The sequence below is a fragment of the Salvelinus alpinus genome, chromosome 31 (genome assembly GCF_045679555.1).
Source record: "Salvelinus alpinus chromosome 31, SLU_Salpinus.1, whole genome shotgun sequence".
In the NCBI taxonomy this organism is placed as follows: domain Eukaryota; kingdom Metazoa; phylum Chordata; class Actinopteri; order Salmoniformes; family Salmonidae; genus Salvelinus; species Salvelinus alpinus.
Window position 1 is genome coordinate 16,258,299 of NC_092116.1, and position 22,710 is coordinate 16,281,008.

The following is a 22,710-nucleotide window of genomic DNA, read 5'->3' on the forward strand; positions in this document are numbered from 1 at the left end:
CAATCAATAAAGATTTGAGATATCAGCTGATCTAAGAAGGGCTATATAAATACATTTGATTTTAATTAACAGTTTATGAGGCTCTTAGACTATAGGTCACATATTGCAAACAAATAAACCGAACAAAAAACTCCACACATTTTGGAATTTCTGTAAATCCTTGGCAATTGCTAATCAATATCCAAAAACGGTACACTTTTTTTTCTACAAACCTGCCAACATCATTATCTTCTCTCTTGTGATTCCAATGTGAGGGGTTATTGCAGGGGAAACGGTGTTGCAGTAGTCGAGTGTGTGTTGTGGGAATAATGACAAGCGAACCTGGGGAGCTTTGCGTTTACGTTGTCCTAAAAAAGGGAACCGGCCCGCAGAATTCAAGCGAACAGAACAGACCACCGCTCGAGTTGGTCTCAGTTCGGGTTACTTTGGGGGCTCTTTTGAGGAATCTGAGTTCTTTTGGAGTGTTCACAAAAAATTAAGCGAACCACACTGAGTACACAAAAAATTGTCTGAAAGGGACCAAGTGTGAAAACACCCGTAGCTAGATTGCAGCAACTCTAAATATGATATTATTGATAAATTAATAAATTAGCCTACATGGCTATCAGTAAATGTAGCCTAATGTCCTACAAAAACTTTCCCGCGCCAGGCCTAGGCTACTTGATGTGGGCCTGTTCACTGCAAATGGCGCATTCCGTTCCGCAGGCGCGTCAAAACCATACTAACTACAGCCAACTCCGGTTGTAAAGTGGTGCCATGAGCTCAATATTAAGAGGTGAGAAATACATTGTATTCTCACCAGTGGCTCTCCTCTCTGTAACTAGAACAACGGTAGTTGCTTTGAAAGCTGTATTTTCCCCACAATAGCATTTTGATCAACGGTCATATATGCATGTGCTTTTCAGAATGCATCTCTCCCTCATCCGATGGCCCACACGCGTTTATCGAAGGAAGAATGATTACTGGGTAACTCTGACATTAACCAAACTGGAACTGTGAGTACTGCTTAGAGCACAGTTAATGTACTGCCACTAGTAAATGTACCGTTCGAACTACAATTTATGAACACTTGCCAAATGAAAAAATTTGATTTGTTATACTGTTAACCACCGCTACCTCAGCTGAGCGTAGTTTTCTGTCGGAGTTGTTATCTAATTTGTGTTCTTTCTTTTTATAATGCAGGAGTTCGTTTTCAACTCACTCAGTATCGTTAGTCTGAATGCTAGGGGTTTGAGAGATCTTACAAAAAGGAAAGCCTTATTTTTATATTGTAAACGCAGTAACGCAGATTTTCTCCTTCAGGAAACTCATTCGCGTGAAAGTGATTTGAAATTTTGGAAATCACAATGGGGAGACGTGGCCTATTTCATTCATGGATCAAACCATTCTGCTGGTGTTTTGACACTTATCACACGTTTAAAGGTGACATTCAAGAATCCACATCTTCACAGGATGGGAGATGGGTCATAGTAACTGTAAAACTTGACAATACTATTTTCATCATTAGTAATGTATACGGACATAACTCACATGTTCCAAATAAGACCCTTTTTACTCAATTTACCAGGAAAGTACAGGATTTACGCAAGAAATACTTAGAGGCTTTTCTAATTATTTCAGGGGATTTTAATGAAACACCTGATGAATCTGTTGATCGTTTTCCTCCTAGAACGAGTCAAAGCCCTCAAAATAGCAGTATTATCACTACATTATGCAAGGATCTCTGTGTTGAGGATGCCTGGCATTATTTCAATCCGGATGCAAAGGGTTATACCTGGACCAACAAAACTATGTCATGTAAATCTAGAGTAGATTTATTTCTAATTTCCTCCGTTTTGTTACAATTTGTTATAGATGTAGATCATCAATCAGTTGGCTTCCTTTTCTGATCATCACTTGATTTCCCTGAATTTACAAGCTACTAAAAAATAAAAAGGTACTCGAGGATATTGGAAATTAAACAACACAGTTCTTAAAGATCCTATTCTCATTGGAAACATCAAATCGTTAGCCAAATATATTTTTGCAAGAAAATACTTGGGCCATGGAAGTAGATGGGAAGTTTTCAAATATAAAGTCAGAGTTGTAGCCATTAAACGTGCCAAAGAGCTGATGCACTTAAAGAACCACTTTTTGATGCACTTAGAGAAAAAGAGTTGATGTACTTAAAGAACCTTAGAAAAAAAGAGATGATGAGCAAGCTTGACAGTATTCTAAGGAAAGATAATCTATCTCAAGAAAAAGAGTCTGTATTTAAGTCTTTACAACTAGAATTGGAACAGCTTTACATAGATCTGGAAAAGGATGCCTTTGTAAGGTCACGAGCAAAATGGATTGAAGAGGGGGAAAGAAACACTAGTTACTTTTTTGCACTTGAAAAGAGAAACTACAAAAGAAAATTGATAACTGCACTCAACATGAATGATGTTTTATGCAGAAATCCCATTACAATATCAACATTTGTCAATTCCTTTTATGAAAACCTTTACAACTCACAATGTCAGGAAGATGGTTGTGACATTTGCCACATTCAGAATTATGTCCCTGTAATTATGTCCCTGTAATTGAGGATGATTTCCACTCAGTTTGTGATTCACCTGTGTCAATTGAAGAAATTAGAGAGGCTCTGAATTCAATGAAAAAAGGGAATTCAATAGACAGTTGAATTCAATAGACAGTTTTGGGAGTTACTAGAATACCCTATTTTAATGTGTTTCAAGATTGCATAAAAAAATGTGAAATGGTCTCCACTATGAAACAGGGCCTTATTTCACTGATTCCGAAGCCCGTTAAAGACCCTTCTCTCATTGACAATTGGAGACCAATTACTTTATTAAATATTGATTACAAATTGATTGCTCTGGTTTATGCCAAAATATTAATGAAAGGAATAGATACCATTATAAATGAGACTCAAACCGGATTTATGAAAGGCCATCAAAAAAGCTCTAACATTTGTTTCGTCTTGGACCTTCTAGATTTGTCACGTTCGTCGTTTGGATGAAGAGAGGAGGACCAAGGCGCAGCGTGATAAGAATACATTCTTCTATTTATTTAACGAACCGAAGAACACTTAAACAAACTATGCAAACAACAAACGAACGTGAAGCTTTATATTAAACAAGTGCATACACAGGCAACTTACATATAGACATAGACAATAAACCACAACCCACAATACAAAACAGGCTACCTAAATATGGTTCCCAATCAGAGACAACGCAAAACACCTGTCTCTGATTGAGAACCATATCAGGCCAAACACAGAAATAGACAAACCAGACAAACAACATAGAATGCCCACACAGATCACACCCTGACCAACCAAAACATAAAACGTACAAAGCAAACTCTGGTCAGGGCGTGACAAGATTATTCAGATGCAATTGACTCAGATGCGGTTGTCTTATTTTTAGACTTCTGTAAAGCCTTTGACACAATTGAACATGAATGAGAATAGCAATAGATCCCTTGCATTGCATTTAAGGAAGGGGGTGAGGAGAGAGGACGTGCGGAATTGAGGAAAGATTTAAGGTTCACCCCCAAGTGTCACAACCTACCTCTTCATTTATATCCATTAGCAGGGTGCCTTCAGCCGCCCCACTCAAAGGTCAAAAACGTTCAGATGGCTTGAATCGTAAATAAGTATGTGATAATAGATAAGTTAACCAACGTAACAATGCTAATTAAATACACTTAGGATAAAAAAACAGCATACATTTATGTTACAAGGGTTGGTAAAAACATTATTAGATGCTTTATTGTTAATGGTATCTCACTAAAGAGAGAAAGCACTATATCTGACCTACATTATAAAATACTACTCCCCCCAGTCATCCACAAGCAATAGGTTGATAGATTTATCAGTGTAGGGTAAAGATATCAAGACACTGATCCAAGGTCATTGTCTATGGACAAGGTTTGTATTTTCCCCACTAGGCTAATGGTTAACATTAGGATTTTGACACGGTAAGCTGATCCTATATCTGTGTCTAAGGAGAACTAACTGGTAAAGGAGAACCAATGAGAATAGCCTACAGAAGGTATTCCCAAACTGGGGTATGCGTACACCCAGGGGTGCGTGCAATGCTGTCGGGGGTACGCCAAATAAAAATGTGATTCACATTAAAGAAATCTTCATTTCCAAACAGTCCATTTCAATTCTACAAGGGGGCTATACATTTGGTGAGGTTTTTTTCTTGCCTGAGTAGCCTCGTTTCACTTCCAAAAATAAAATGAAACCATCTAGTGTTGAGTGAAATAGATCTAAATCTAGGATTACAGGGACTCTCCGCAACTATATTCAATGTGCAGGACAGAATTGAGGCTATGATTAAGAAGTTGGAGCTCTTCTCTGTCTGCATTAACAAGGACAACACACAGGTCTTTCCATCATTGTATGATTTTTTTGTGTGCAAATGACCTCAAGCTTACGGACAATGTCAAATGTGATATAGCGAAGCACCTGAGTGAGTTGGGTGCTCAATTACGCAGGTACCTTTCCCGAAACGGATGACACAAACAACTGGATTCGTTATCCCTTTCATGCCCTGCCTCCAGTCCACTTACCGATATCTGAACAAGAGAGCCTCATCGAAATTGCAACAAGAGGTTCTGTGAAAATTTAATTTAATCAGAAGCCACTGCCAGATTTCTGTATTGGGCTGCGCTCAGAGTATCCGGCCTTGGCAAATCGCGCTGTTAAGACACCGATGCCCTTTGCAACCACGTACCTATGTGAGAGTGGATTCACGGCCCTCACTAGCATGAAAACTAAATACAGGCATGCGTTTTACGTGTCCCCAACCTATTGTTTTTTTTGTTTGTAACTTTTTCTAAACTTATTTTGTACATAATGTTGCCGCTATCGTCTATTATGACTGGAAATAACTCCTAGACATCAGGACTGCGATTACTCACCACGGACAAATGGAATCCTTTTTTTCCTTTCACGACTCTGACGAGCCCGATGCGAAGGATATTCTGCTTTCTCTGGAACAGGCCCAGATCCCCGCGATTTGCGTGAAGTGGAGGCGGAGAAAAAGGGGCCGAAGGGCGGGCCTTCTGGGAATTCGCGGGCGATCGAATAAACCCCCACTTCCCTTCATTCTGCGAGCAAACGTGCAATCTTTGGTGAATAAAATCGACGAGTTACGCGGAGAATTAAAATACCACCATTCACAAGGCCGCAGGGCCAGAAGGATTACCAGGATGTGTACTGCGAGAATGCGCTGACAAACTGGCAAGTGTTTTCACTGACATTTTCAACCTCTCCCTGTCTGAGTCTGTAATACCAACATGTTTTAAGCAGACCACCATAGTGCCTGTGCCTATGAACACTAATGTAACATGCCTAAATGACTACCGACCCTGATCAAGACAAAGGAGATTATTATTATTATTATTATTTTATTATTATTTATTACAAAAAACACAAGGAAGGGGTAACATTAAAGTATTAGAACATGAAGGACAAACAATACAGCATCAAGACACTATCAAACATGTATCAGTCTTTCTGCAACAGAGCCATCCTTATGTGTGAGGGTGCGTGTGCATGATTGTGATAAAAAAATATGTCATAGTTTCCTTTTTCATGATCACAATCTTGTGAAACCCGAACCCTCCAAGATCCCCCCACAGTTCCCCAATAGCTGTCCCTCAACCATTCGAGACCCCTCCCACAGTCCCCCTCCCGGAAGAAAAAAAATACAATTCATTCCATTCCCCACCCCCAAGAACCCCCCAATGCACCAACAACCAAGATAATGAACTAATGAACAGCAAACAACAATAAAACATTTTTTTTTTTTAAAGGACATCAAGGACAACTGAAATCATAACAGCAAAGCCTACTGTATATGTTTGTGTGCATGTCTGGCACTATTACATGTATGTGTGTGTTCTTGTATGTGTTTATTTGAATGAGAGTGTGTGTATATGCATGTGTAAAGACAACGGCACGGCATCAGCCTCAGGCAAACCGGAATTAGTTGTAAAAACACTGCCACTTAGTGTCATTCAAATGTACTTTTATTATGTTTTATTTAGACTTTTTTTCCCCTTTATCTTTTGACCATCATTCTCTCTCTCACACAGCAACTCCACTCCCACTTGTTTCCAGCTTCCCTCAGCCCATCCCATCTATCTCTGCTGGCCACCCACTTCGTGTTTCTAAGAAAACATATCTTTCAACTATGCTATGATGTTTAATAACGTACAATTTCAATCTATCTAATCAAATAGAATCTACAGATTGCGTGTTGAAGATAAATATGTTTACTAAGAGTATTAGTATATTAGTAATTGACTGACCCGGTCTCTCCAGATCTCCTAACAGTACTATTTCTAGGGTCAATTTTAGATCAATGCAATGCATTTTCAGCCATTCCTGAACCTGAGACCAGAAACAGGCTACCTGAGGGCAATACCAAAATAAATGGTCTATTGATTCTGTATCCTCACAACAAAATCTGCAGAGCTTCAATGATTTTATGCCACAAATATTCAACATTTTGTTGGTGGCAAGAATTCTATATAATAATTTTAGCTGAAAAGCACAAAGTCTTGAATCTTTGCGTTGTTTTATATATCAACTCATACACCCTGTACCATGGAATCGGTGCATCAAAAAAATCTCTTCCCAACTATTTTGCAATCTGTATGGCACAGTTGTCAACATCCTGGTTGTCAAATGAAACTTTTTATTCCTCCGCCAGTTTTGATGCTTTATATTGGGCAGACATACCAGTTAAAGGAGATGATTGTGAACTACAGGAAAAATAGGACCGAGCACGCGCCTTTCTCATCGACGGGGCTGTAGTTGAGCAGGTTGAGAGCTTCAAGTTCATTGGTGTCCACATTACCAACAAACTAACATGGTCCAAGCACACCAAGACAGTTGTGAAGTGGGCATGACAAAACCTACCCCCCCCCCCCCTCAGGAAACTGAAAAGATTTGCCATGGATCCTCAGATCCTCAAAAGGTTCTACAGCTGCACTATTGAGAGCATCCTGACTGGTTGCATCACTGCCTGGTATGGCAACTGCTTGCCTCTGACCGCAAGGCACTACAGAGGGTAGTGCGAACAGCCCAGTACATCAAGCCAAGCTTCCTGCCATCCAGGACCTCTATACCAGGCTTTGTCAGAGGAAGGCCCTAAAAATTGTCAAAGGCTCCAGCCACCCTTGTCATAGACTGTTCTCTCTGCCAGCGCACGGCAAGCGGTACCGGAGCGCAACATCTAGGTCCAAGAGGATTCTAAACAGATTCTACCCCGAAGCCATAAGACTATCGAACATCTAATCAAATGGCTACCCAGACTATTTGCATTGCCCTCCCCCCTCTCTTTTACGCTGCTGCTACTACTCTGTTATTATCTATGCATATGTAACAGTTTAACTTTATGGCGTCCCCTCGCCCCGACTCGGGCGCGAACCACGTAACCGATTGAAACGCTATTAGCGCGCACCACCGCTAACTAGCTAGCCATTTCACATCCGTTACACATTGTCACTTTAATAACTCTACCTACATGTACATATTACCTCAATAACCTCGACTAAACGGTGCCCCCGCACATTGACTCGGTGTGGGTACCTCCTGTATATAGCCTATTTTACTGCTGTTCTATAATTATTTGTTACTTATATTTTTGTAGGTATTTTTCCTAAAACTTAATTGTTGGTTAAGTGCTTGTAAGTAAGCATTTCACTGTAAGGTTATATTCGAGAAAATGTGACATATTCGATTTCATTAACCAATAGACCAACTAGTCTGCTAAATGTTCATTCATGTTCAAGACCATTCTTGAATCCGTGCCATTGAAAACTTTATGCAGTCTGCCTCGTCGAAACGAAACTCAACGTGGTCGATTGTCGATCGACTGAAATGAAACTGAAGCAAAAGTATAGACGGACTGATCCAAATGATGCTATATATATATATATATATTACGTTAAGTACATTCTAATAACGTGTAGGCTAAATAAAAAATAAAAAAATGATATGTGAATACAGTGAACTACTGAACATTTTCAAAATGTGATGCCATGAATGTTGTCAGTCTGGCACAGAAGACAGTTTCATTCTTACACATGGTTCATCCCAATGGCATTTAGTACTGTAGCTGGAACATTTGATTATGCATTGTCATTAAGCTGCAGTGTGATATGCAGGTGAGTCGTGTCTCGTGAAATGTTGCTTATCAAACTGTCTAATAGCTTAAATCACAAAGCAACTTATTATGTTTTTATCTTTATTTTAACGAAGTGAAAGTTTATACAACCTGTAGGCCTACGGAATTTTACATCTAATATATTAGCTGATTATATACTAAGGTTGCTGTAGGCTAATACACTTTTTACGAATGCAAATGTTTGATAGGGTAGGCTAATATACTTACGTTTTTTGTTTACATTCTCATGATCCGATTTTGTGGCATTGATTAAAAAAATATTCATTCTATGGGGTGTCTAAATTACTACAACATGTCACTTTACTGTTACGCACATTTTTATTGATGTCCAGTTGTGTTCCAGACATTTTCTGAAAATGAAGTGTCCTCGTTGTCACACGCTTTGTGAGGAGGGACAGCAGTTGTGCTATACATGCAACGCGATCGTCGAGGAAGAGCGAGGTAGGTAGCCTCGGGACTTTTTTTTAGATGAGTGATTTTTTTCAATTATTGACAAAATACACTTAAGCAATAAGGCCCGAGGAAGTGTGATATATGTTTAATATACCATGGCTAAGGGCTGTTCTTTGCACGAAGCATTGCGGAGTGCCTGGAAGCAGGCCTTAGCCGTGGGTATATTGGCCATATATCACAAACCCCCGAGGTGCCTTATTGCCATTATAAACTGGTTACCAACGAAATTAGTGTTGTAAAAATAAATTGTTTTGTCATGTGAATACAGTGAACTATACGGTCTGATATACCGTATAGCCAATCAGCATTCAGACCCTGAACCCCTTAGTTTATAATGAAAAAGAAAGCATTTGATAATGTTTCACCATCTTTATGAGGTGCTGCAACATATATTTGATTAGCATTGTAACATAAGCTCATCTACTGTATTATCCCAAACGTGTTGCAGAGCCAGGCAGTCTGAAAGATGTGACCTATGACCGGGGTAGGAGTGGGGCGGCTGAAGACACCTTGCCAATGGACAGTTCCTCAGATGAAGAGGTAGGGTTTTCTGTTCCTCTTTCACATACAAGTCTTTGCAGATATAAATGTGTTGTATAACTTATCATACAGAATCAATAACCTTGTCAGCTCGATATATACAGTGGGGCAAAAAAGTATTTAGTCAGCCACCAATTGTGCAAGTTCTCCCACTTAAAAAGATGAGAGAGGCCTGTAATTTTCATCATAGGTACACTTCAACTATGACAGACAAAATGAGAGAGAAAAAATCCAGAAAATCACATTGTAGGATTTTTTATGAATTTATTTGCAAATTATGGTGGAAAATAAGTATTTGGTCAATAACAAAAGTTTCTCAATACTTTGTTATATACCCTTTGTTGGCAATGACAGAGGTCAAACGTTTTCTGTAAGTCTTCACAAGGTTTTCACACACTGTTGCTGGTATTTTGGCCCATTCCTCCATGCAGATCTCCTCTAGAGCAGTGATGTTTTGGGGCTGTTGCTGGGCAACACGGACTTTCAACTCCCTCCAAAGATTTTCTATGGGGTTGAGATCTGGAGACTGGCTAGGCCACTCCAGGACCTTGAAATGCTTCTTACGAAGCCACTCCTTCGTTGCCCGGGCCTCTCTCATCTTTTTAAGTGGGAGAACTTGCACAATTGGTGGCTGACTAAATACTTTTTTGCCCCACTGTATACAGCGCGTCTAAAAGTATTCATACCCCTTCGATTTCTTCACATTTTATTGGGTTACAAAGTGAAATTTACATGGATTTAGTTGTACGTTTTTGTCAAAAACTATTCAAAATACTCTAATATCAAAGTGGAAGAAAATTTCAACAACAAACAAAAAAATGTGATAACTAAAAATTAGTGGTCCCGTGTGGCTCAGTTGGTAGAGCATGGCGCTTGCAACGCCAGGGTTGTGGGTTCATTCCCCACGGGGGGACCAGGATGAATATGTATGAACTTTCCAATTTGTAAGTCGCTCTGGATAAGAGCATCTGCTAAATGACTTAAATGTAAAATGTAGTTGTTGCATAAGTATTCATCCCCTTAGCCTAAATTAGTTCAGTAGTAATTTAGTTCAATAGTAAATTAGTTCAACATTAAATTTGGCTTAACAAATAACATAATGAGTTACATGGACTCTGTGTGTCACCGGTGCTCCCTCTCCGGCCTCTCGGTCACCAGGCTGCTCGTTATGGCGCACACCTGTCACCATCGTTACACGCACCAGCTCCTCATCAGACTCACCTGGACTCCATCACCTCCCTGATTACCTTCACTATATATGTCACTGCCTTTGGTTCCTTCCCCAGGCGTCATTGTTTCTGTTTCAGTTTCATGTTTGTGTGCTGTTAGTGTTTCTTGTTTTGTGTTATGTTCCGTTAATTTCATTAAAACACTCACTCCCTGAACTTGCTTCCCGACTCTCAGCGCACATCGTTACACTGTGTGACATAATTAAGTAAAAGTAAATCAACCAATTTGACAGAGCTTGAATACTTTTTAAAATAATAATTGGCAAATGTTGCACAGTCCGGTTGTGGAAAGCTCTTAAAGACTTACCCAGAAGGACTTAACAGTTGTAATCAAGTTTCGCTGCCAAAGGTGATTCTACCATGTATTGACTCATGGGGTTGAGTATTTATCTAATCAAGAGATATAATTGTTTATTTTATATATACTGTATATGTAGATATTTATTGTAAAACTTTTTTTATTTTTTATTTGTTACAAATGTTCGATTTCTTTCTTTCACTTTGACGTTACAGAGTATTTTGTGTAGATAATTTACAAAAAGGACAATTAAATGTATTTTAATCCCACTTTGTAACTCAATTAAATGTGGACAAAAATCAAGGGATGTGAATACTTTCTGTAGATGTCCTTAAAATATGCCCTCTATTATTAAGTAAATTGCTTTGCATTTTGCAATGTGGGAAAATGTTTTAATCATTCAATTGACTGAAATGTCAAAGGATAAAACCTTTAATTCCTGCTGTAAATGTTTTTCTTTTCATTTGAAGGACTTTCATGATGCAAGTGATCAATTCCTTGACTTAAAACTTGGGGAAGATGAGGACACATGTCAGAGAGTACAAGCTGACGGTCTGGAGGCAGAGCCAGCTCAACAGATGGAGGCTGCTGTAGAAGGTGCTTCAATCATATTAGAGGAATTTTGATCATTTACATACATACTGAATCTGAATTATTGGCAACCTTAGAGTATACTTTATCATTTCATAAAATGAATATCAGTTTCTTTCCATTCACATGAAAACACTGCATCTGCGTGCATATTAGGGAGTTGTAGTGATATTATGTTGTAACCAGTGGTGTAGTGGGGGAAAAACACATAAAATTATTTGTATTTTGTTCAAGAGTTTACTCAACTATCATGGAAAAGTGCATAAAATATACAGAGCATTACTTTATTCAATGCGAACAGCCAAAAGCAGTTACCCACCATTATCTTTACTACTACATTACTGATTGTATTTGTTAATAACCATCACTGGTTGTATCTGTTTTTCCCTACTAGCATAGCAACAGTAGGGATGATGCAGTATAATAGCATTTATTTATAACCTTTTCATGCCTGAAAAGAGAGTTGTGTTGATAACTCTTCAATATGTATAGTCATTGTCATAAAAACTTGTTTTATTAAATTAAGAATTTCAAATATCATGGTATATCCCTGTGTGTAACAATGTCAAATGTATAATTTAATCTAATAACACAAAGCTTTTTCATTGTTATAATAGGCCTAGAATTTATTTTCTAAAAAAATGAACACTCACACAAGTAATCAAACATAACGTCCATTCGGATATTCCAATACCTGCGCCAATTCCTAGCTGCTATAATTCTTTTCCCAAAAATTAAACATGATTTATAACATAACTTTTTGCTCTCTCCCACAGAGCTCTCCTCCCCTGGATATATAACAGTTCACTATGTTGGCAGTGACTCTGTTTCTCTGAGCTGGCTTCCTTTTGACCCGGCACGGAGGTACGAATTGACCTACTCCTGCCACACCCAGAGAGAGATCTTGTCCATCCAAGGATCCAACAGCGCAGATGTGAAAGGCCTGTACCCAGGGACGGAGTACACTTTCAGTGTCACATCAGTCACTGAAGATGGTAATTGGAGCGCGGTGGTCACAATGACCATGTACACAAGTAAGTGCATTGATTCAAACATGTCCACTTGCATTACAGGGAGAATGATGTTTCACTTGTGTTTTCATTTTTCCAGTTATAATTGAATTGGGTCCTTTTTTTGTCCTTTTTGCAGAACCTGTGCCACCCGAAAAGATAAAGATAGATCATGTCAGCAGTGAATCAGTGTCTCTGAGTTGGGACAAACCGGTTGGTGTCATTAAGGCATGTCTCGTGACCTGTTCCTGTGACGGAGAGGAAGTCCAGAAGAAGACAACATTGTTCAACACCCTGACGTTCTCCAGTCTGAGTCCAGGTGTCAAATACTCCTTCCACGTCTCTATGGTGCTGAAAAACGGGACCCAAAGCAAGTCAGCTGTGACATATGCCCGCACAAGTGAGTGTATTAAGAATGTTCACTGTGTTGTTGTGACAGGAAGGATGTTTTCTAATGGATTGATTGACAACCAAGGAGCTCAGATCTGAAACCCTTCTCTTTCCCCCACAGAAACCCACCTGGAGAGCTTGCTGTTGGACCTGGGGTTGGAGCAACACTACACAGAGAAGCTCACCCTGAGCACCGTGCTGCAGATCGATGAGAAGACCATCACAGATGAACCAGCTCAGACTCTCACAGCCCTGCCATGGACTTTCCTGAAGAGGTTAATGATGGTTAATGTAACTGCAAGGAGTGTGAAATGCATTTCATCAGGAGGCGAGGCAAGTTGTGATGCTTCATTTTGCAACATAGACCTAGATGTGGAGAGTCTGGTTGATAACATGGACTCAAGTAATGTTGTAAACCCCTTAGACGTTGTTACTGCTCTCTTTCTGTGCTCTAACGGTTTTCTGCAGCAAGAGATGGTCTTGAAAATGTCAATGTGTCAGTTTTCTGTGCCCCTGCTTCTCCCCAATTGTGACACAAAACAGTGTACGCTTTTGCTTTGGGCAATGCGAGACATTGTCAAGAAGTTTAGGCCTCATTCATTGTCAGACCCAAGAGGATTTGTTGAAGACAGGATTGTTCTCTCTGACCTCCCCATGGTCTCTTTCGTCAGATTGGGTGAGTGCTCTGTGTCCAAGTCACAGATTCTGAACAAGCTTCTGAGTAATCCCCAACAGTATCACGATACGTTTGTCCACCACGATATGGAATGCGGTGATAGTCCAAGGAGGATATCCAATGGATTGGTTGAGATAAGCTGGTACCTCCCAAGTGGGAAAAAAAACATTGATATTTTTGGTGAAGCTGTTGCTGTAACCAATCTGAGAGGGGACATCAGTTCTTTTGAAACACAATATTCCTTTCTTTGCCAGACCTCTGCAGCAGTCTTTGTGTTCTTTGACAACTTGGACACCAAATACAAGCTACTGACCAGCCAAAACACCAAGGCACAGCTGTTTCTAGTGGGTAACCCACAGAGCAAGAGCTTCAGCATTGATGCTTTGAAGAAAACAGCAGCAGAGTTGAACTTAAAGAAAAGCAACATCATCCTGAAAACCAAACAGATGAATGATGCAGACTTTGTGAAGAACCTGAGAAATACAGTTGGGGAGGTCATCAAGAGTTCGAAGTCCAGAATGCCATTGGAGCAAATGGCTGAAGTTGCTCACGAGCTTGGGATCTTTGTTGATGAGGACTGCCAAGAATGTCAGAGTGCCAAGCAAAATGCGGATGCAATCACATCAAAAATTTATGACACACCACAGTATAAGGAAACACAGCTTCCCTTACAAGGACAGATCTGGAAGGAGCTGGCACGTCTAGAGAAGGAGGAATGCAGACTGCGGAAAGCTGGTGACAAGAACATTGAGACGTACAAAAGTGAACTCCAAACAGAAAAAATACAACTTAGGGAACAGCAAAGGAGTTATGACATGTCAGAGGCAATGACCTGCTTCATAAATGCAATATCAAGCACAGGGCTAGAGAGGTCCTACTTCTTGAAATGGATGCGTATGAATCTGGACAATCTGTCTCGTAAAAACCTTTCTGGCCTTAGGGACCTGTACAAAGAAAAGTCTCAGAATTTGTCTGAAAATCAAGATGAAATTGCATACCTTGATAGACAGATTTCAAACAGTTCTTTGGGAACCGAACATTTCCTCCGTGAAATGGGTCAACTGTACGAATCTGCAGTCTTACTGCGAGAAACTGAAGAGTCACGGCAACAACTGCAGCACCTGCCCAGACTATGTGCTGAGTTGCTTCTGGATGGGTTTCCTCTGGAGCTGGTGGACGGAGACGCGTCCAACATACCTCTGAGATGGGTGAGTGATGTGCTGGGTCAGCTCAATGTCTTGGTGCAGCCAAAGAACAAGATCCTGGTGGTAACGGTTCTAGGTGTTCAAAGCACAGGAAAGTCCACTCTACTGAACACTATGTTTGGAGTGCAGTTTGCAGTCAGTAGCGGCAGATGCACAAGAGGTGCCTTCTTGCTTCTCATCAAAGTCAAAGAAGACTTCAAGAAAGAGCTGAACTGCGACTTTGTAGTGATCATCGACACAGAAGGGCTGAAGTCTCCAGAGCTGGCACAGTTGGATGACAGCTTTGAGCACGACAACGAGCTAGCCACTCTAGTTGTTGGGCTGAGTGATGTCACAATAATAAATATTGCCATGGAGAACTCAACCGAGATGAAGGACATCCTTCAAATTGTTGTCCATGCTTTTCTCCGGATGAAAGAGGTGGGAAAGAAGCCTAAGTGTCTGTTTGTCCACCAGAATGTGGCAGATGTCTCGGCACATGACAAGAACATGAGAGACCGGAAAATGCTCTTGGAGCAATTGAACGAGATGACCCAGGCAGCAGCCAGCATGGAAAACAAAGAAGAGAACAAGATCTTCACAGATGTAATGGAGTACAACCCAGAGACTGGTAACTGGTACATCCCTGGACTTTGGCACGGTAACCCTCCAATGGCACCTGTCAATGCCGGGTACAGCGAGTCCGTCTACGAGTTCAAAAAGAACATGATTGAAGTCTTGGGGAAATGTGAGGCCTCTAGAAACAACATAACAGAGTTTCTGGAGTGGACAAAAAGCTTGTGGAATGCTGTTAAGTATGAAAACTTCATCTTCAGCTTCAGAAACAGCCTGGTGGCTGATGCCTACATGAAGTTGTGCACTGAGTTCAACAAATGGGAATGGTCATTCAGAAAGCACATGTATACTTGGGTAACAAATGCTGAAACAAGGATCTCCAACTTTGGGACAATCACCGTGAAAGCTCAGTCATCAGATATGAAAGACTTGATTGGCAAATTGAAAAACAAAGCTTTGTTTGAGCTTTCCAAATGGGAGAAGACCATACTTGACAACTTGACCAAGTATTATGAACAGACAGAAGGCCATGTGCATCTAGTGGAGGGGTACAGAGAGGTCTTCTCCAACAGTGCAAAAAGCCTTCGACGAGAAATGGAGAACTCTGTGCTGAATCAACTTGAAGCAGCTGCTGAGATCAGACAGGGAATGAACAATCTGGACACAATAAAGAAGACCCACACAGCAAGACTGGAAGAGAATGTTCTGGGATTAATTGAGGAATGCAGAAAGAGTAAATCTGAGAAATCAGATGAGGAGCTAGAGAGAGATTTTGATCAGATGTGGCATGAAACTGTGCTGAAGTTGTCCTTCCCAGGATTGAAGAAGGAAAACATTGTTGGAAAGATTTTTCGCCAGCTCCGTTCAAACTTGACCCGGAAGGGAAGTTCTGGGAATGAAATGATAGCTAGAGTAAAGCTGGAACATTTTGGAAAAGAGCCATTCAAAGTGCCTTCTGATGGGTTTGTAAGGAAAGTAAAACAATGGCTTCACTTGGATGAACACACACAGAAAACCCAGTTGATGGCTGACAACCTCATAGAGACTTGCAGACAATTTGTGTTGGAGAAGGTGGAAAGGGAAACAGATTACCATGACAATTATATTCTGGAAATCCTAAACATGATTGAGGAAAGATTAAAAGCCTGCAAAGACCTTGAGACTGATGTCAAATTTGAAGTGTTACTAAAACTACATATCTGTGGAGTTGCAGCCAGGAAATTTCAGCAAATGCATGAACATTTCATTCAAGTCAATGACCCACGCCGATGCCTTAATCAGTACAAAGACAAGTACTGCTCTGACTTCAAGGACTTATTCAATAAACGAGACCAGTGTCAGAAGAAAGCAGAAGAATTCACATGCCTCTGCCTCAGACCTGCACTGGAAGAAAGTGTTGCCCATTCATTGGGTCCAGATATTGTTGATGAAATGCTAACAGGGAAAAATGCACTTCAGTTCAGCACTCGTGCATTTTTCCAGTACTCAATTTTGAAACATTTGCTTTCAGAATCTAGTTTTGAGAACTATGTCAGCTACATTTCTTCATATAAAGACTTTGTCAAAAATTGGATATTTGCTCAAATCAAGGAGCACTTTTCAAAGGGGCAAAGAATGTTTGAGTTGGAAGACAAGCATCTGAAAGCAATCGTAAAGAAAATAACGGATGCCGTCACAAAGGCCCAAACCAACAAAAACAGCAACTTTGAGTTCTTCATTCAGAACATTTGCAGGGAGCTTGGAGATACACTGGTCATTCCCAAGGATGCTCTGAGTGCCTTCATGATCCTCAATAATGCGGAACAAGAGCAGTTTGCCCACTGGCTCAAAACATCTGTTGAAGAAATGGAACAATCCCTGAGGACCAAGTTCCAAGAGGGAGTGGATGTACAGAGGAAACTGGAACAATTGAGGATTAAACCACAGAATGTTCTTTTCAAAAGAGTGTTCGGCTGTGGGAAGCAATGTCCATTCTGCAAGGCGCCGTGCGAGGCAGGAGGAGAGGCCCACACAGACCACTGTGCCTCAATACACAGACCACAGGGTCTGGGCCAGTACAGGTTTGTATACTCAAGGAAACTCGTGACTGATATCTGCTCTTCCTCTGTGTTCAGTGAGCATACAATTCCAGATGCTACGAGACAAAACAAAAATACCACCTTTACAAACAGTACAGAGACATTTTCCCTAACTGGCATATCCCAGCCGATCCAAGCATTGAGGCCTCAGACTACTGGAAATATGTGATGGCAAAATTCAACAATGAATTTGCCAAAAAGTTTGACGCACTCCCAGCAATAACACCACCTGCCTGGAAATTGATCACAAAAGAACAGGCAGAAAAAAGCCTCAAAGAGTCTTTTAGCATCAAGTGAGAGCCTCTACCTCAAAGAGGAATTGTAACATAAGGAGTAATGATGTCGGGCTGTAGTCTATCAAAAGACGTTACCTGCAGAATAAATGTCAGATTTAATGTCAGATTTCAATTATGAATGATTCTGTATTTGTTTATGTACGTTTTCACAATCAAGATATGGTCCTTGCCATCTGCTTCATGAGCAGTATATTCTCCAAATTGAAAGAGCCATGGAATGGGGGCTGGAATGATAATCTGTTATACACTGTGCCTCAACTACTTGTCACTTACTCTGTGTTGCATTGCTTGAAAGAAATTCGCAAAAGATACATCAGTCCTTGAACTTGATGTGTTTTCTTGGTAGGCACTGACAATGATCAACAAGGTATCTATTTTCCAATGCTTTATAGGGGCAATCAGCAGTTGCAAAATCCACTTTTGGACTTATAAATGAATCATCATATGTACTCATTGATTCTTCAAGAATATAACTTATAAATACCTCATGAGTTTAGTTCAACTGTCGTACCCCATCAGAAACCAAAATATAAGCTTATTTCACTCCAACGTTTGTAAACCAAGAACATTTAAACAAACACTATATAGCCTCAAACATCCATAACTCTGTCTATGAATAGCAGCCATTTAATGTTTGGGTTCTTACAGTATGTGGTGGATGGGATTTATATTTCATTTTTCTGTAACATTCATTGGTTTTGGTAAAATCAAGCATTGGTCTGACCTTTTTTTATTTTTTTACTTACACTTAAGTGATTCAGGAAAGTGTTGAGAAACAATTACATTTGAAAATGGTGGTGTTCTCTGAGACTATATTTATAGTCTATTGCGTTATTGTCCCTATGAAATATCAGTACTATTGTAGTAGCTTAATATTTGGATTAGATTGTGTAGTTACTTACAATACTGTAACTTTAAGTACACACACAATCGTCCTGATAACGCTGATTACTGTATAAGTAGTTCCCACCAAATATATTCCATAATCAACTAATCACTTTCTTATATAATATATCAATGAAAAATAATCTTAACAGTTTGTCATTGAACTGGTCCAGTTTGTTGACGTGTTGCAGTAAACACTGGCTATGAATGTCTTTTAACAAAGTAGGCTACACCAACTTTAGTAAAAGGTCCTATGTAAAATGTATTCAATGATTATATATTTAGAGAAAAATAGGTTCCAATGAATACAACACAAAATCTGATGTAATAAATGTACTGGATTATCAGTTGAATATAAAACAATCATGTAGCTTTTTATTGCAGTGGTAGCACAAACAACATGGCAAAGTCATGAGAGAATGAAAACAAAAGGCTGACAACTTGAGTTTCATTCATCAAATTTCCTTTGAGACGTATGTTGCAATTGTACATGGCCCTTGTCAAATAAACTTAAAATGTTTTTAAATTGAAATAAATCAATATCTTCAGAAATATCTTAGGATATACTTTGGATGTTTTTGTTGATTTTCTTGTTGTTGGTTCGTTTCTTTTAATGACCTGAGGTAAAATGCTTTTTGGTTCAGATTCAGAGCAAGAGGTTAGAAATGATATGCAATAATGTTAGATAGGCAGGCTTAGGTTTACAGTGCATTACAGTGCATCTGGTTGAATATGCCGGCTAAGGTTTACAGTGCATATGTTAGAGTCACAGCTCACAGGGAGACGAAGGGTGACCATTATCTCTCTGCTTCACCATAAAGGCCAAGGGGTCTCCTAGGGGCCGGCCCATCCGGATATGAACTATATTGAGGCCGTTGTTGGATGCATAGAGGTCAGAGTTCATCCCAAAGGAGGCGTACCCCACAGTCCTGGGGTGCAGTTGACCTTGTAGAAGTAGTTTTAAAATTTTATTTAACCTTTAACTAGGCAAGTCAGTTAAGAACAAATACTTATTTACAATGACAGCCTAGGAACAGTGGGTTAACTGCCTGTTCAGGGACAGAAAGACAGATTTTTTTTATTCGATCTAGCAACCTTTCGGTTACTGGCCCAATGCCTAACCACTAGTCTAACTGCCACCCCAACAGTAGTACAATGTTAAAATGAAGTGTTTTGTAACACTAAAACTAGTGGCAACTGAGCTGTCACCACCTTAAAGTAGACAAAACCTTAACTTTGCTGAAGTATTGAAACACATGGTTGTGAGGGTATTGGGGCATATTTAAGATTTACTGAAACATTCATCCTGAGGTGTTCTCAAACATGACATGGTGTGTTGTAACACCACATAATTAAGAGTTGTGCAACACCTTTCAGAGTCTGGGCGCACAAACCCGGAAAAGTTTGAAAACACCTGGTGTTTCGAGTCCTGTGTAATGCAGAATTAGATCCCTTCTTCTGGAGTTTCCAAATACTGTAAATGGGAGACCCTCATCTTATTGTATATTCCCTACTCTTATATGGTGTGCTGATAAACTCCTCATTGGTAATTCCAAAAGGTCAAATGTACCGTATTATGCTCAAACAAAGGGCACAAGAAAACAGTTTTGTGAAAACACAAATTAACAAGTTTGTCCAGGATAATAATTAATGAGTACAAAAATCACTTTCAAGACATGATTTTGAAGCTTCAAATGCTTTCTTTTCTTTGCAAATTATCAAATGACAAAATATGAACAAGTCTTTCACATTTGTATACTTAGTTACTTTAAGAAGCAGTTCTCTCTCTGGGACTAACTCCAAGAAGTTCTGGAAAACGGTTAAAGACCTGGAAAATAAACCCTTCTCCTCACAGCTGCCCATGTCCCTTAATATTGATGATGTGGTTGTTACTGACAAGAAGTACATGGCTGAGCTCTTTAATCACAACATTAAGTCAGGATTCCTATTTGACTCAGCTGTGCCTCCTTGCCCGTCCAACATTTCCTCATCTCCCACCCCTTCTAATGCGACTATCCTCGATGCTTCTCCCTCTTTTTCCCCTGCCCCACTACAAAGTTTCTACCTGCAGGCAGTCACTGAGTCCGAGATGCTAAAGGAGCTCCTTAAACTTGACCCCCAAAAAACATCTGGGTCAGATGGTTTAGACCTTTTCTTCTTTAAGGTTGCTGCCCCTATCATCGCTAAGCTTGTCTTTCCTTTCTGGAGAGGTTCCCATTGCTTGGAAGGCAGCCACGGTTCGTCCTTTATTTAAAGGGGGAGATCATGCTGATCCTAACTGTTATAGGCCTATTTCTATTTTGCCCTGTTGATCAAAAGTGTTGGGAAAACTTGTCAATAATCAACTGACTGGCTTTCTTGATGTCCATAGTATTCTCTCTGGTATGCAATCTGGTTTCCGCTCGGGTTATGGATGTGTCATTGCAACCTTAAAGGTCCTCAATGATGTCAATACCCTGCCCTTGATTCTAAGCAATATTGTGCTGCTATTTTTATTGACTTGGCCAAAGCTTTTGATACGGTAGACCATTCCACTCTTGTGGGCCGGCTAAGGAGTATCGGTGTCTCTGAGGGGTCTTTGACCTGGTTTGCTAACTACCTCTCTCAAAGAGTGCAGTGTATAAAGTCAGAAAATCTGCTGTCTCAGCCACTGCCTGTCACCAAGGGAGTACTCCAAGGCTCGATCCTAGACCCCACACCCTTCTCAATTTCCATCAACAACATAGGTCATGCAGTAGGAAGCTCTCTCATCCATTTATATGCAGATGATACAGTCTTATACTCAGCTGGCCCCTCTCTGTATTTTGTGTTAAATGCTCTACAACAAAGCTTTCTTAGTGTCCAACAAGCTTTCTCTATCCTTAACCTTGTTCTGAACCCCTCCAAAACATAGGTCATGTGGTTTGGTAAAAAGAAGGCCCCTCTCCCCACTGGTGTGATTACTACCTCTGAGGGTTTAGAGCTTGAGGTAGTCACCTCATACAAGTACTTGGGAGTATGGCTAGATGGTACACTGTCCTACTCTCAGCACATATCAAAGCTGCAGGCTAAAGTTAAATCTAGACTTGGTTTCCTCTATCGTAATCGCTCCTCTTTCACCCCAGCTGCGAAACTAACCCTGATTCAGATGACCATCCTACCCATGCTAGATTACAGAGACATAATTTATAGATTGGCAGGTAAGGGTGCTCTCGAGCGGCTAGATGTTCTTTACCATTCGGCCATCAGATTTGCCACCAATGCTCCTTATAGGACACATCACTGCCCTCTATACTCCTCTGTAAACTGGTCATCTCTGAATACCCGTCGCAGGACCCACTGGTTGATGGTTATTTATAAAGCCCTCTTAGGCCTCACTCCCCCCTATCTGAGATATTTACTGCAGCCCTCATCCTCCACATACAGCACCCATTTTGCCAGTCACATTCTGTTAAAGGTACCCAAAGCACACACATCCCTGGGTCGCTCCTCTTTTCAGTTCGCTGCAGCTAGCAACTGGAACGAGCTGCAACAAACACTCAAACTGGACAGTTTTATCTCAATCTCTTCATTCAAAGACTCAATCATGGACACTCTTATAAACAGTTGTGGCTGCTTTGTGTGATGTATTGTTGTCTCTACCTTCTTGACCTTTGTGCTGTTGTCTGTGCCCAATAATGTTTGTACCATGTTTTGTGCTGCTACCATGTTGTATTGCTACCATGTTGTTGTTATGGTTGCTACCATGCTGTGCTGTCATGTGTTGCTGCCTTGCTATGTTGTTGTCTTTATGTAGTGTTGTCTCTTGTTATGATGTGTGTTTTGTCCTATATTTCTATTGTATTTATTTTTTAAATTTTTATTCCAGGCCTCCGCCCCCGCAGGAGTCCTTTTTCCAGGCCATCATTGTAAATAAGAATTTGTTCTTAACTATAGGGGGTGCTGTTCCGCATTAGCATATTTGGGTCTCCAAATTAAACTGCCTCGTGCTAAATTCTTGATCGTACAATATGCATATTATTGTTATTATTGGATAGAAAACACCTTCTAGTTTCTATAGAAGTTGGAATTTTGTCTCTGAGTGGTACAGAACAATATCTACAGCACTTTTCATGACAGGGTTCAGATTTCAGAAATTTTTACCCCTGATCTGGAGTCTGTTTTTAAGGCGACAGTGAATGCTATGAAGAAACCGACACTGCCTACGTCTTCCTCTGGGTGTCTGTACGTCATCACGTTTTGAATGGAATCGATGGGACAATCACAGCCATTATAAAAGACCAAAATGTATAGGGACCTCCCTTTCTCGTCGTGCGCCTGAAGCGTG

The 22,710-nt window shown here is 40.2% G+C and overlaps 1 protein-coding gene across 1 annotated transcript; it reads left to right on the forward strand.

Moving 5' to 3' along the window:
- The first annotated feature begins 7,997 nt into the window (after nucleotides 1-7,997).
- Nucleotides 7,998-18,918, forward strand: LOC139561280 (interferon-induced very large GTPase 1-like). The gene is given in 8 exon segments (XM_071378264.1): nucleotides 7,998-8,178; nucleotides 8,531-8,639; nucleotides 9,100-9,191; nucleotides 11,189-11,315; nucleotides 12,086-12,343; nucleotides 12,459-12,719; nucleotides 12,831-17,272; nucleotides 17,275-18,918. Coding segments are annotated over 8 exon segments (5,541 nt in total). The 5' UTR covers nucleotides 7,998-8,172; the 3' UTR covers nucleotides 17,521-18,918.
- The last annotated feature ends 3,792 nt before the right edge of the window (nucleotides 18,919-22,710 follow it).